Here is a 14,489-nt window from a genome sequence, read left to right as displayed (position 1 = left end):
AAACAATCGAAAGAATAGAAGGTTGGGTTATTTACTCTTTTTAAGGTTTTGATATTCATAACCCGTTCTTTTTATCTTTATTCCCTCCCATTGCATTGTGACCAATTAGTTTTAATTATATGTTACACCTATAAAGTTAGAAGGTTGAGGTCCTTTAGTAGGGCGGCTGTGATCAGATCGACGCCAAGTTGTTTGGGTATTTGCTTGAAGGAAGCCGTGAGTGGGTAAAGCTGAGTCGTATGCTTTGAAAATATATTTTTTTTTAGGAAGAGATAGATAAACAGTTATGCATCACATAATCATCTCATGTATCACATTTAAAACAATAAATACAACTCTCTGTATAGTTTTAGCAATGCTCAACTCAGTAATACAAGTGTATGTACAGTTCTAGCAACGCTCAACTCGGTATTGATGTCGCACTAAATGCTCTTGGGTATATCATTGAAATTTACCTTTTTCTAAAACATAACATGGATGAATTGCATTTCTACACAAACCAAAAGTCGCATAACTTAATTAGATTAAAATGGATATCATAAACATTCTATGATATTCGGAAAGCTAACCAAGAAAATACAACCTGGGTGACTAGAATTCGTTGGCGACAAGAGTAAGCAAGGGCTTGTTCGTAAAAAATGCTTCCAAGTTACCTATTAAAATCTGAGCGGCATCATAAAATGATTCCTTTGTGAAAGCCGTTCTATGAGGCAAAAGAACGACATTGTCCAATTCAAACAACTCTTTGGGAACATTTGGTTCGTTTTCAAAAACATCCAAACCAGCACCACCAATTTCACCTTCAACCAAACACTTCACTAACTCCACCTCGTCAATGATGGCCCCACGGGCCACATTCACGATGATACCTTTTTTTCCCAAGGCCATCATGACTTTGTTGTTGATCATGTGACGTGTTTCGTTGGTCAACGCACAACATACGACCAAAGCATCTGAGTCAAAAGCGAGTTGGAGGATATTTGGGTAAAACGTGAAGGGTATAGAGGGCTTTTTCTGCCTTGAGGTGTATGAGACTATGCAACCCATGGCCGTTAGTCTTGTAGCAACTCTAGATCCAATGTTTCCAAGCCCAACAATTCCAACTGTTTTGCATGCTAACTTGAAAACCATAACATCAAAAGATTAATCAACAAACTATTTAAAGTTAGTTCATGTATATTTGGATAGTGTGTAAAAGTAAACCAAATCTTTAATGTGGCAAATTGGTTTTTCTACAACCTTATTTTTATTAATAGGGCTAGGACTTGAAGACAAAGATAAAACACAGACTTTTATGATTACAACCTTCTTATTTTCGAAGTCATAACACTTTTAAAATTCTTTGAAGTCCAAAGAATCACTTTTAAAAGGCACATCTGAACACACATCACTACTACATAAATATGCATTTGCTACGGCCAAATCCGTAGCAAATCTGTAGCAAACACCCTTTTTGCTACGAATTTGCTACGGAATTGGTTCGTAGCTACAAGTCCCGTCGCGAATTTATTTGCTACAAAGTTTAGCTACGGAAATTATGTTTGCGACGAATGAAGCTACAAAAAATGGCGTCGCTATTTTAGCCACGAATTTGCTATGAAGAAGGTTGCTACGAAATTTCGCTATGGGTTTTTAGCTATGGATGTTTTTAGCTACGTATGTTTTTAGCTACGTTTGTTTTTAGCTACGGTTGTTTTTAGCTACGGATACTTGTAGCTACGGAAAATTTTAGCTACGAATACTTTTAGCTATGGTTATTTTTAGCTACGAATGGGTTGGCTATGATAATTTGCATTGTTTTTGCTACAAAATTTAACTACGAAGTCGCTATCGTTTAGCTACCACTAGTACAAAAATGTTCAAATAATGCGAGTAAATTGGCTATAAGATGCGGTTTTAGACCCGCATCTTTTGATAATTCAAGCAAAAACTATTGTTTTCTCAATATATACAAGAGATTTGCCGTTCTAAAACCGCATCTCTTGGTGTTTAAACTAAAAAAAAGTAATTTTTATAGATCATCCTAAGAAATTTATTAAAAATTCCCAATAAATTCTCATTATAATCAAATTATCCAAAATTGAAAAAAAAAATATATACAAAAAACAAAACTAAATTAAAACCAATATAAATTACAAAGGTTTCAAAGTAACACAAAATTAAAAAAGTTTTAAAGTAACACAAATACATATATCTCTAAAGATGAATACGATATACAATGACTCCCTGAACTGATGTCTTCATACTTGCAACCCAACCCCAACGTCTTTAATTCATACTTGCAATGGAAAACCTTAGAAATTGCCTAACAAAACATAGCATTACATTAATAAAATGAAGCTTAAAATGCATACATAAGTGTACATATGTATAAAATCCAATCGTTAAATTCAAATGTTAAAATACTATCATACGTGCATACACATAGGTCATAGGACATGTTCCAAATCTACCCTACATATGCACATAAAACATGAAGATCCAAATCCATGACCTAGAAGTCCGAGAATACTACAATCGACCAATATATCTACCAAATCATTAATAACTAACTATACAAAAAGTATGTATCAAACCATGCAAAAAAAAAAAAAAAAAACATTTATCACATACAAAGATATACATGTCTCATGTGATAATCAAAGTTAATGAGTTACAAATGTCTTGGTCCGGTTGAACCGTATATATATTATGCTACATACACATATATACATATCTTTATACTACATACTCATATATAAGCAAGTTTTTAGTTGACCTATTAGACGTAAATGATCATTAAATAGTAAAATTTAAGCTAACCTTGAAACGCATTTACGAAGTTCATATCTGGCCCTCAAACACCGAACACCTTAATCCAATGCTCCATTAAGTGGACGATCATAATTTCAATTTTCTCATGCGTGGTCTTCTCTTTTGCATTCCATAACTGAAAACAAACAAAGTATCTAAATGTATACAAATAAATTAAAATTTTGATATTTTAAACATATGGAAAAGACCTACGATATTAATAAAGTCATGTTGAATTCTCTCAACAAACTCCCGTATATGTTTGATCACCATATAACCGCATTCTCATGAACCTGGTTGCTGGTTGCACTGCATTTTATCCACAAGTAATTACTTAAAGACAATGAAAAAACATTTCTAAATAAAACTTACATTGGTCAGTGTCCAAGGAAAAGTCCTCTATAATAATCAAAATCTAACTCACCCATGTATCTATCATTTCAATCTTTTCCTTCTCAAGCAACAAGAATTCTAGAATATCAAAAAAAACAAGTCAAGACTCCTAATATCATGTCTCATCAATACATTACAAGCCAAAAAGACTCAGGTTTGCTAGTGCACCTTCCCATTTACCCTAAAAAAACCTAATACACAAAAGCGTATATAATGAAAAAGCTGCAAAAATCACCTGTGAGGGATCCCAGTTTCAAACTAAACAAGTGAAGGATCCCAAATTCATATCCAACAGGCAGATCCGATATTTGTCATTGGGGGGGGGTGGGTTTGGCAAAAACAAGTCAATTAAAACGGGTCAGAATAATTGCGTTTATTGAGTCAAAAAAGAAAAAAATAATAGAAAACAATAATAATTATTATAAACTCTTTAGTAATAATAATATTGGCAGGTCCGAGCCACGCTGAAGCTTGAAAAGCTATCCAACAGCCGAGCTCAAGCCTAATCAAGCTCAGGCTTGGCTTGGCTCGTCTGCACTCCTGATAAAGATGAATGTCAAGTAAACGTTGAGCCTAAAAGTGAATCACAACAATAGTAATGCTACTCACACTCCAAAAGATGCACACTATTTCTCTGCTTTGTCTGCATTTTCTTTTACTACAACTCTTCAATCTAATAAATACATATATGAATTATAATAAACTTATATTATGAAATGAAAGATTTTTAACTAGAAAATTATATATCATCCAAAATTTGATTAATAAATCGGCTAACCTGCGCCGCCTCTTTTCCTTGCCACCAAAGATCTCCCGTGTACCACCGTGATCGTCTCCACCATCCGATTAGAAATTTTGAATTCCGTAAATCAATCTATTCGTAATTTGGCAATCAGATCAGTTCGTGTAAATATACTAAAATGTAAACATATTTGAATAAAAAGTAAAAAAAAAAGGTTATATAACATGAAGTCAATCAGTTATCCACATAAAATAACTTGTGAAATGTGGATACAGCTAGTACCTGAATTTAATCGTATAGAGAGGCAAATACAAGTGGACTGGTCAATAGCTAACGCAAGTTAAAGACTATGGGGTATGGGGCGTGGTTTGGGTACAAACGCCCAAGTCATCACCCCGGATGGGCTTAGGTTTCGGTGTGGCCCCTTGGGCCGGGGTTTAAGCCCGGGCGTTGGGCGGGCTAGCGGTCTTCCGTGGCCGGCTCTCATTGGCTGGGTTGGCTACGCTATAGGTGGTTGTAGGATTTTGTAATTTTTAGGAAATTTTAATAATAATTTTAGGCTTTTTTTTTTAACTTTGTGTGTATTTTTATAATAATTGGAAAAAAAAATTATAACACGTGGCCAACCCACGCGGGCTAGGCACGCCCCGCCATACCGACCCAACATGCAACTGACTAGCAGTGCCCCTTGAAGTACACATGTCAACCCATGCCCCAAACCCCCGCCCCACCATACCCCACAGTCTAAAGCACAATCAAAATGCAATCAACTTTTACAATTAGTTACTATAAATGGAGCTTCCTTTTTCTTTGTTTTTTTATAGTTGGACATAGTAAACAACATTAACCACCGGATTGGAAGAATAATGCAGTTTTCTCAGTTTCATAATATGAAAGAAAAAAAACAACTTCTAATACATACATAGAGGTTGCAAAATCAACCAATACATGATAAATTGAGCACATTTGACCCATGATGATGGTTTATTGCCTTACATCCAACCCAACCTGCATCTTTTACAAATAAGTACTTTCTTGTGTGTACCTCTAGTGTTCCATTTACATGATTCTCTTCCAAATTCCAAACATAAATATGATATTAGATCAAACAAAATCAAATAACATATTATGTAAAATTCAAAACAATAAAACAAATCTGGAATAAAAACACAACAATTAGCCCTAGATATATACATATATAGATTATCCAATAAGATGAACAGACCTTAAAAAAGCCCTAAAACGCATGATACCTGACTCAGTGCTCAGATTCAACTCGATATGTTGCTCCACGGTAACCGGCAGAGATGCTGAACACGAAGTTGGATCGGTTTTCCGGCATTGATGATGGTTGTGAAGGGCAATGCGACGGGGTAGTATGCTGATAAGGTTTGTTTGATGTTCCTACATTCACAGTGCGCAACCTGTTAGCCTAAATTAAAATCACTAGTTGCTTCAAATTGAAGCACTGTTTAAAACCTGCCACTCTCGTAGTGTTGGCTTCAAAGAAATCATCATCCTGCAATCGCTGAAGGCATGGAGGGCAAATAATGAAGATTGATAGGGTTTGTGATAACTGAGCAGATTTGGGGGGAAGTTAATTTAAATTTAGGAGGAATAGGAAGGAGCGGGAATTAAATTGGGAGGGAGTTATTTTAACATAAAATTTCACATTCTCAAAATATTTAAAATCCTTATAATTTGATCGCTAAATTTTAAATTTCACATTCTCAAAAAGTTTAAAATCCTTATAATTTGATCGCTAAATTTTAAAGTGCTTTCTAGATGCAGTCTCTTTAGACTGCGGGGGGTGGGGACGTTGGATGGGCGGGGATGCCCTTGAACGCCAGCTGCTCCACTTCGGGTTGGCGTTGGTTAGGGCGGTGCCCCTGTGACGTGGGTATTCAGCCTGGCGTGGGGCGGGGGACATGGTGACTTAGTTGGCTTTGGTTGGTTTAATATAGCTGGCTTTGGTTGGCTACTTTAATTAAAAAAAATTACATGGCTGGCCACGCCACACCATACCCCTCATTTTTCACCATAACCTTGTGGATCTCACCCTCGCCACGTGTCGAGCAATGCTCCCAACCCAAGCCCCTCCACTCCCCACAGTCATACAGCTACGAAGACTAAGGTAGTGTTTGATATGCAAGAATGAGAGGCGGAATGGAATGGATAATTACGAGGGAATGAAGAAAAATGTGTTTAGTTGGCCAATGGAATGGAATCACCCATTACATAAGGTATTCCATTCCCCTCAAAATCATTTCATTCACCCCATGTTTTTTTCATTCCATCGACTCTTACACCATTCATCAACAACACCACAACCCACCACCTTTGCCACCACCGACGCCTCCACCCGCAACATGTCACTGCCACCCCGACAACCGCCGCCGCCACCACCACCCGCCACCGCTGCCACCCACCGCCGCCACCAACCACCACCACTGTCGTTGCCACCCACTACCACCCCCGTCGCCACCAACCACCACCGACGGCCACCACTGCCACCACCCCCGTCGCAGCACCCGTCGTCGCCACCTCCACCGCCACTCATCACCACCACCCACTACCGCCACCCATAATCACTACCACCGACCACCACCACTCACGACATATTTTATTCCTTCGTTTTTCTTACCTACCAAACAATACACAACAATAAATCATTCTATTCCCACATGGTAACCAAACAAAACATGGAATGGTAATGATCCATTCCTATGTCGTCATCCATTCCATTACCTCGTCCATTCCATTACCTCATCGATTCCATTCACTCGTCCATTCCATTACCCCATACCAAACATACACTAAATTTCAGTCTCTAGAATCTAACCTCAAAATGTAGAATATGCATCGATCATTAGAGAGTGAAGATTAGTCCTTAATCCCGTTGTATACAAAACACTTTGGGACTAAATATTGGCTCTCAGTAAGGTCCCTTACAAGATATTCGAGACTGCTTTTTAGCCGCCGGTACTTTCCTTAAAATGATAGAGTTTGTGCCAAATAATTAGAGACTGAAAATCAATCCCTAATTCTTTGTATAACAAACAGTCAAGACTAAATTTAATCCCTAATTGGATCCGATTCGAAAGAAAAAAAATACATAGAACTGAATATCTTATCTTGTTCCAACTCCGCTATTTTTTCCTTCAACCGTTCCACCTATAACATCAAAAGCAAAAATAACTCATTAATATCCATTATGATATCTAATAAGTTATGACACATTATAACATCTTATAACTAAATATAACCTAATAAAAGCTATTACACCCATAGTTATAGAGCATTACAAATAAACTAACTCGGTATAAACTAATTCATTTAAACTACCCATTAATAATCTTTATCACATGAAAATAGACTTTTTCTACTAAAAGTGTTAATACATACCTCATCGTTGTCACTTCTCTCTTGTGCACCCATCATCACGACACGCGAGTCAGCGATAGTGTCGATCCCATAGATTTTACCCTTTTTTGCCTCTAACAGTTTGCAACAACAATTCCATGTCAATTTCCGGATGCAAGCTGGTATCCTCTCCATATTTGTCGACAACTTATTTATTGTAAGTTTCCTGTGTCGGGCGCATAAAACAATCAATAAATTAGCTTTATATAATTATATAAGAAAGTATTTCTATTTAAAGCGCTCGCATTTTGCACTAAGGTGAGGCGAGTCACCCGAAAAGCACATCATAGCAGTCCATGCGCAGTTTTGGCAAAATTTTAAAATTCCAGCAAGTTTTCTGCTGGATTCTGGCAATATTTCGGCCAGAGTCAGCTCTAAACAGCCTATAAGTTTATGAGAATATAACTTGTGTCAGCCTAAAACCCGTTGCGATCCAAAACCCGTGTCGGCCTAAAACCCGTTGCGATCCAAAACCCGTGTCGGCCTAAAACTCGTTGCGATCCAAAACCCGTCCCGTGCGGAAACCCGTGTCGGCCCGAACCCGATCCGAACCGACCCGTTTCGATCCAAAACCCGCCCCGTGACAAGACCCGTCTCGGTCCAAAACTAAATTCGAACTGAAAGCGTTCCGATCAAAAACCTGTTTCGTGACATAACCCGTCTTGTGCGGATACTTGTGCCGGCCCGAAACCCATTCTGATCCGAAACCTGTCCCGTTTCTTTAAGGTGCTAACCCACATTGACTCATTTCCATTGGTATTTTAGAGTGAATATGAAGGATATGAATGTAATTCATCTTCAGGTAGTTGTTGGCTTCTGTTCCTTATAATTGTTATATATCTATCTAAAAGTATAATTAGCTTCTGTATATCACGCAGCTTATCTTGGCACTCCTATGAATATGATTTAGGAGACTACGGTGATTAGAGTTTTGATGGTGGGATTTAGTGAAGGTGGTTGCAGGTGGTGGTTATGGTGGAGATGGGTGGTGATATGGTGGTTAAGGTGGTGGAAGAAGAGGTGAGGGTGGAGTGGGGCCCACAAGGCTTTATTTTAATTAAACTGGTGTGTCCTACTTAATTTTAGATGGATTAATTAGATATTTTTTTAATAAAAGGGCATTTTAGTAATTTCACATTCACTTAACATCAAAAACTAACCCTCATCCGCGCCAGGGACTATCCGGGAACGAAATTGCAAAAGTTGGGGACTGTAGCTGTAATTTTAGAAAGTTATGGACTAAAGGTGAAAAATGGGCAAACCATAGGGACTATCCGGGCATTTTTCTCTAAAACACAACCATAGTTTTGCTAAAAAAAACTAAAACGATAGGAAGACCGTAATTTCGAACTGGGGGCAAAATCATAATTTTTAACTGGGGTAAAATCGTAATTTGTCAAAAGTTAAAAGAGTGGCAAGAATGTAAATTAGAATTAGGGGCAAATCATAATTTTGAAAAAGGGGAAATCGTAATTTTAAACTGTGGGTAAAATCGTAACTTGTCCGGGCCAATGTGGGAGTGACAGGTAGTTGATTGGCATTGTTCCCCTTCATGGTCTTTGTAGTATACTAGTTTATGCCCTGCCCGCATTGCGGGGCACTCGAGCAAATATTTCTCTATCAATTAAAACAAAACACTATCAAAGTTTTGCTAGAAAAAAAAACAAAACCGATGAAAAGACTGTAATTCTGAACTGAGGATAAATCATAAGTTCAACTGGGGTATAATAAAATGTTTTAAAAATCGGTTCAAACCGGCCCATTGTACCGATTGAACCATCTAGTCAAATCGATTAAACCACCCGGTACACCCGGTTGAACCGCTCGATACACTCGGTTAAACCGTTTTTGAGCCAAATCCGGTACGGTATAAAAACCAGATTTTAAAACATTGGAATAATCATAATTTGTCAAAAGCTACAACGTTAGCAACATTGTAATTTTGAACTGGGAGAAAATCGTAAATTTGACTGGGGTAAAATCGTAATTTGTCGAATTCTTCAACGATGGTAAGACTGAAATTTCGAACTGGGGGGCAAATCGTAATTCTAAGCTTTCGGGCCAATGGGGAAGTGCCAGGCAGCTAGCTGCCTGACTATTCCCCTCCATGGATTTTGTATATTAACTGGCACTATTCCCCTCCATGGATTTTGTATATTTATAAAATGAGTGCAAATAATATGAAAACGTTATAGAAATCAATTACCAGAATGATCTAATATGTTTAACTAGGGATGAGTTCGGTGTCAACTGGTACTGAAAATCCCAAGAATGGGCACCGGTACTGAATATACCTGGTACAGTACTGGTATTTGGGTGGTAAAACCGATAAATACCGGTACTGTACCAAACCGGTACCAAAAACGTAAAAAATCGGTACCAAATATATCCGGTACATGTACCCAGCACCATTTGCTCATCCCTATGCTTAATTTAGTACTTATTATTTGTATTATTCGTATGAGATAACTATATTAAATGTATTTATGTTTACATCTTTTAACTATTTTTAAGTAATTAATATTTTTGCTTTTGATTTTTCTATTGTATATATAATTAATTATTTTTTAATATTTTTTTTGTTCATTTTTGCTTATGGATTTTCTTACGCGTCTTTTTTATTTTTTTGAATATTTATTTTGTTAGTTTTGCTACCACTATTATTAATTAATTTTAACTTTTTTTTTTGTTTTCGCATCGTATGTTGCGATGGATATTAGTAAATTATTTTTTGAATACTTTCTTTTTCTTATATTGCAATGAATTTTGTATTTGCTACAGATTTTGCTACGTGTTATAAATACAGATATATTCCCTCCTAATTTACCTACTAAGTTATTAAGTTTCAGTTACACTTTGACTACAACACTTGTATATATATATGTGGTTGATAAATGAAAGATGATACACTTCTCATTTTACAATTATTTCTCTCACGTTATCAGCACGAGACTCTCCGCTGAGATTACCGGTCAACATATCAAATCGTTGTTGTAACTTGCAACGGGTAGCAGTGTCATAATCCGCACATAATCCTGGTACACATCATCACAATCTTTAGTTTCACATATGTTGATTATATGTTATCCTCTTGATATAGTACCTCGTATATATCTGCATCTCAAAAAGTAGATACACAATTTTCAAGTTTTATTTTTGGAACATCTGCATATATACAAATCGTGGATACCCAAAAATTTCATTTTTTTTTCAAGTGATCTATTTTTTTTAGTAAAAAAAAAAATAAAATAAAAAAAAGTTTTTTTTTTCTACGTTGCCTAATTTCCACATAGTAAAGATGCCATTGATATTTGTATCCGCTTTAGAATGTCTAAATTAGGATTTTTCTCTAAGAATTTTTTTTTAGAAATCAACATAGGGTTTTTCATTCTATACTTACAAAAAAAAAAATAACAATCACAAAATCGATTAAATGTTTTTCCATATCAAACTGCCGCTAAGAACAACAAACTGAAAAAAAAAAAACCAACGAAACGAGCGATAAGACACTATTAACTGACCTGAAAACTTTTCTCCGGCGATTGTCCTCAACCGCCAACCGTTAAAATAAAATCAAAGACGACAGTGCGGAAGTGAACGTGTTTACCGGCGGCGTGGTTCTGAACGGTTTAACGGCGGCATGTTCGCCGGAAGGGAATCCGGTGGGTCGAACAGTTTACCGGCGGTTGGTGTAACTGTTTGGTATTTTATTTCAACATAATTACTTCGTTTTGTAACCGATAACGGTTTACCAGCGATTGATGTAACCTTCGTTGATCTTGAACGGTTGGTGTAACCTCTCTCTCTTAATTGCAAACTTTGAATGATCTTGAACGGTTGGAGTAACCTTCTCTCTTAATTGCAAACTTTGACAACTGTAATATTCTAATATATTATGTTAACATAAATTTAATTTATATGTAATATGATGAAATGGAATGGAATACAGCTGTTAACACAAGTTTAATATAATTCAATATATTCACATATCAAATCTAATAAACTTATATTTAAATGGACGTACATGCGAAATTGGAATTCACATCCCAAAGCAAAACGCTTTAATATATTTTAATAATTTCGATTTCACAAAGTTTCATATATATATTATTATATGTAAATTAAATATTTAATTAAATTGTCAAAACAAAATTTATATTTATAATACGAAATCATACAAAAGTTTCTAAATTCCTACCCTATTATTAAAATAGCGTAAAATATAGAACCTGTAGTTCTACCTCTAGAGAACCCGAAGTTCTCCTATAATATATAATTTATATTGCGGCTCGCTTTTAAATCCATGATCCTTTCACTTGTAGATAAAATGTCGAACTTATCAAACCTTAAATTCACTGCACTTGAAATCTCGGGAAACAACTACCCCTCTTGGGCTTTTGATGCTAAAACTCATCTGGAAGCAATGAGTTTGGGGGAGACAATCATTGATGGGAATAAAACGTCCCTTCAAGAAAAAGCTAAAGCTATGACATTCCTTCGCTTTCATCTTCATGAAGACCTAAAGAGGGAAAACAGTACTGTCGAGGACCCTCTCGAGTTATGGAAAAACATTCAAGAAAGATTTGACCACCTGAAGTTGGTCTTACTCTCTAAAACCCGCTACAAGTGGGTTCATTTAAGGCTACGAGATCATAAGACTGTTAGTGAGTACAACTCTGCCTTTCTTCGCATCACCTCTGAGCTTAAATTATGTGGTGAACAAATCACCGACAAAGACATGATTGAGCAAACGATCTCAACGTTCCATTTATCAAACATGCTCCTGGCGCAGCAGTACAGGGAACGTAATTTTATAAAATATTCTGAGCTAATATCATGTTTGTTGGTCGCGGAACAAAACAACAAACTCATACTACAAAATCATTAAATGCGTGTTATGTGATGATTTTTTTTAGACTATGTTTTTTTTCTTCTTTGTTTGGTTTTTATTTCAACTCTGGTGGTATTTTATGTTCTGAACTATTGTTATGATTTCACTTAAAATCTTTGTGATGTTTGATTCATATTTGTGTGATGTGATTTTTTTTTTTCATACTCAAACAAGTAGTTCGTCATATTAATTTATTTTATTATTTCCAGAGGAAATATGTTTACAAGCTCGAATAAAGCTATTATTGGTGATGAATGTCTTGTAGATAGTGGTACTACAAACACTATTCTCAAACATAAGAAATTTTTCTCTGAGTTGTCTCCTGCAGAGACACTTGTTGGTACTATTTCTGGTGTATGTGATCTTATAGAAGGCTCTGGAAGAGCAAGCATCATATTACCATCGGGTACTAAACTAATTATAAATGATGCATTATATTCTAGTAAATCAAGACGAAATTTACTTAGTTTTAAAAGTATTCGACAAAATGGTTACCACCTCAAAACAACATCCGAAAATAATATTGAATACTTACAAATTACTTCAAATGAAAATGGCAAAGATACCATTGTAGAAAAGCTAAAAGCTTTATCCTCTGGATTATATTGTACTAATATTACTCCTATTGAATCATACATGGTGGTGAGTAACCATAAGGTACTAGATAAAGACACATTCACAATATGGCATGACCGACTAGGTCACCCTGGTAACATAATGATGAGGCGAATAATTAAAAGTGCAAATGGGCACCCTCTTAAGAATTTAAAAGTCTTGTTATCACAAGAATTATCATGTGCAGCATGCTCCCTCGGTAAACTCATTACTCGACCCTCACAAACTAAGTTGACACAAGAGAACCCCTCATTTTTGGAAAGAATCCAAGGGGACATCTGTGGGCCAATACATCCTCCTTGTGGTCCATTCCGCTATTTCTTAGTCTTAATTGACGCCTCATCGCGATGGTCACACGTGAGTCTTTTAGCTACCCGAAATGTAGCGTTTTCCCGACTATTAGCACAAATCATACAGTTGAGAGCTCATTTCCCTGAAAATCCAATTAAAACCATACGAGTGGATAATGCAGGAGAATTCACATCCCAAGCTTTTAACGATTACTGTATGTCGATTGGGATAAAGGTTGAACATCCAGTAGCTCATGTTCATACACAAAATGGTTTAGCTGAATCATTAATTAAACGATTACAAATAATCGCTAGACCTCTCCTGATGAGATGCAAATTGCCATCTTCTGCATGGGGACATGCTATTTTACACGCTGCTGCACTAATCCGATTAAGACCAACTGCCGATCATGAATACTCCCCATTACAATTGGTCTCCGGAAGAGAACCAAATTTGTCCCACCTCAAAATATTTGGTTGTGCGGTATATGTACCAATATCGCCACCACAACGTACCATTATGGGACCACAAAGAAGACTGGGCATTTACATCGGTTTTAACTCCCCGTCTATTATTAAATATTTAGAACCATTAACGTGTGACATGTTTACAGCACGCTTTGCTGACTGTCAGTTTAATGAGACAGTATTCCCAGTCTTAGGGGGAGATAAGACTAAAGAAAGACTGGTAACACAAGAGTTAACATGGAATGCATCATCATTATCAAATCTTGACCCCCGAAGTGGTCAATGTGAATCTGAAGTCCAAAAGATTATACATTTGCAAAGAATCGCAAATGAATTACCAGATGCATTCACAGACACAAATAGGGTGACAAAGTCACATATACCAGCATCAAATGCACCTGCTCGAATTGAAGTAATCCCAGAAGCGATTAACATACAAAGAAAACGTGGGAGACCAATAGGTTCCAAAGATAAAAACCCACGTAAGCGAAAAGAGCAGAATAAATCAGTTGGTGAAAATTTAGTAAATGAAACCATAGAAGAGGTAAATGTCCCAGAAGAGACAAATATAACTCCAGAGGAAAATGAAAATCCAGAAGACACACTGGTACCAAACGAAAACGAGATCTCTATCAATTATGTACAGAATAGTACAATATGGAACCGAAATGAAACACGTGTTAATGATATATTTGCATATGCTATAGCAACGGATGTAATAAATGAAAATGATTACATACCTAAAACTCTAGAAGAGTGCATGCACAGAGTTGATTGGCCAAAATGGCAAGAAGCCATAAAGGCTGAGTTGGGTTCGCTTGAAAAGCGAAATGTTTTCGGACCTGTAGTCCGAACACCCATAGACGTCAAACCA

General features: G+C 36.4%; 1 protein-coding gene and 1 long non-coding RNA gene across 5 annotated transcripts; both read right to left on the bottom strand.

Moving 5' to 3' along the window:
• Positions 1–496: 496 nt before the first annotated feature.
• LOC110937704 (glyoxylate/hydroxypyruvate reductase HPR3-like) lies at positions 497–1,382 on the bottom strand. Its single transcript, XM_022180154.2, has one exon. It carries the CDS (start codon positions 1,129–1,131, stop codon positions 592–594), a length of 540 nt encoding a protein of 179 aa, XP_022035846.1. The 5' UTR covers positions 1,132–1,382; the 3' UTR covers positions 497–591.
• Positions 1,383–2,097: 715 nt separating this feature from the next.
• Positions 2,098–5,886, bottom strand: LOC110937705. 4 transcript variants are annotated; one of them, XR_002590970.2, is made up of 9 exons: positions 5,408–5,863; positions 5,182–5,332; positions 3,965–4,060; positions 3,796–3,859; positions 3,422–3,726; positions 3,218–3,264; positions 3,007–3,102; positions 2,803–2,929; positions 2,098–2,305 (listed from the first exon to the last, which is right to left on the bottom strand). It is a non-coding gene; the product is annotated as an uncharacterized LOC110937705 (long non-coding RNA). The 4 variants fall into 4 exon arrangements; XR_002590971.2 differs by having other exon boundaries at positions 3,422–3,718; XR_002590969.2 differs by having other exon boundaries at positions 3,166–3,264; positions 3,422–3,859; positions 5,408–5,886.
• Between the last annotated feature and the right edge of the window lie 8,603 nt (positions 5,887–14,489).

This window comes from Helianthus annuus, chromosome 4, assembly GCF_002127325.2.
Source record: "Helianthus annuus cultivar XRQ/B chromosome 4, HanXRQr2.0-SUNRISE, whole genome shotgun sequence".
Lineage (NCBI taxonomy): Eukaryota > Viridiplantae > Streptophyta > Magnoliopsida > Asterales > Asteraceae > Helianthus > Helianthus annuus.
Note: the sequence above shows the minus strand (reverse complement) of the source record. Positions and strands in the feature narration are given on the sequence as shown.

Excerpts from the sequence above, each read along its gene's own strand:
- LOC110937704 (XM_022180154.2), bottom strand. The coding sequence starts at position 1,131 with ATGGTTTTCAAGTTAGCATGCAAAACAGTTGGAATTGTTGGGCTTGGA.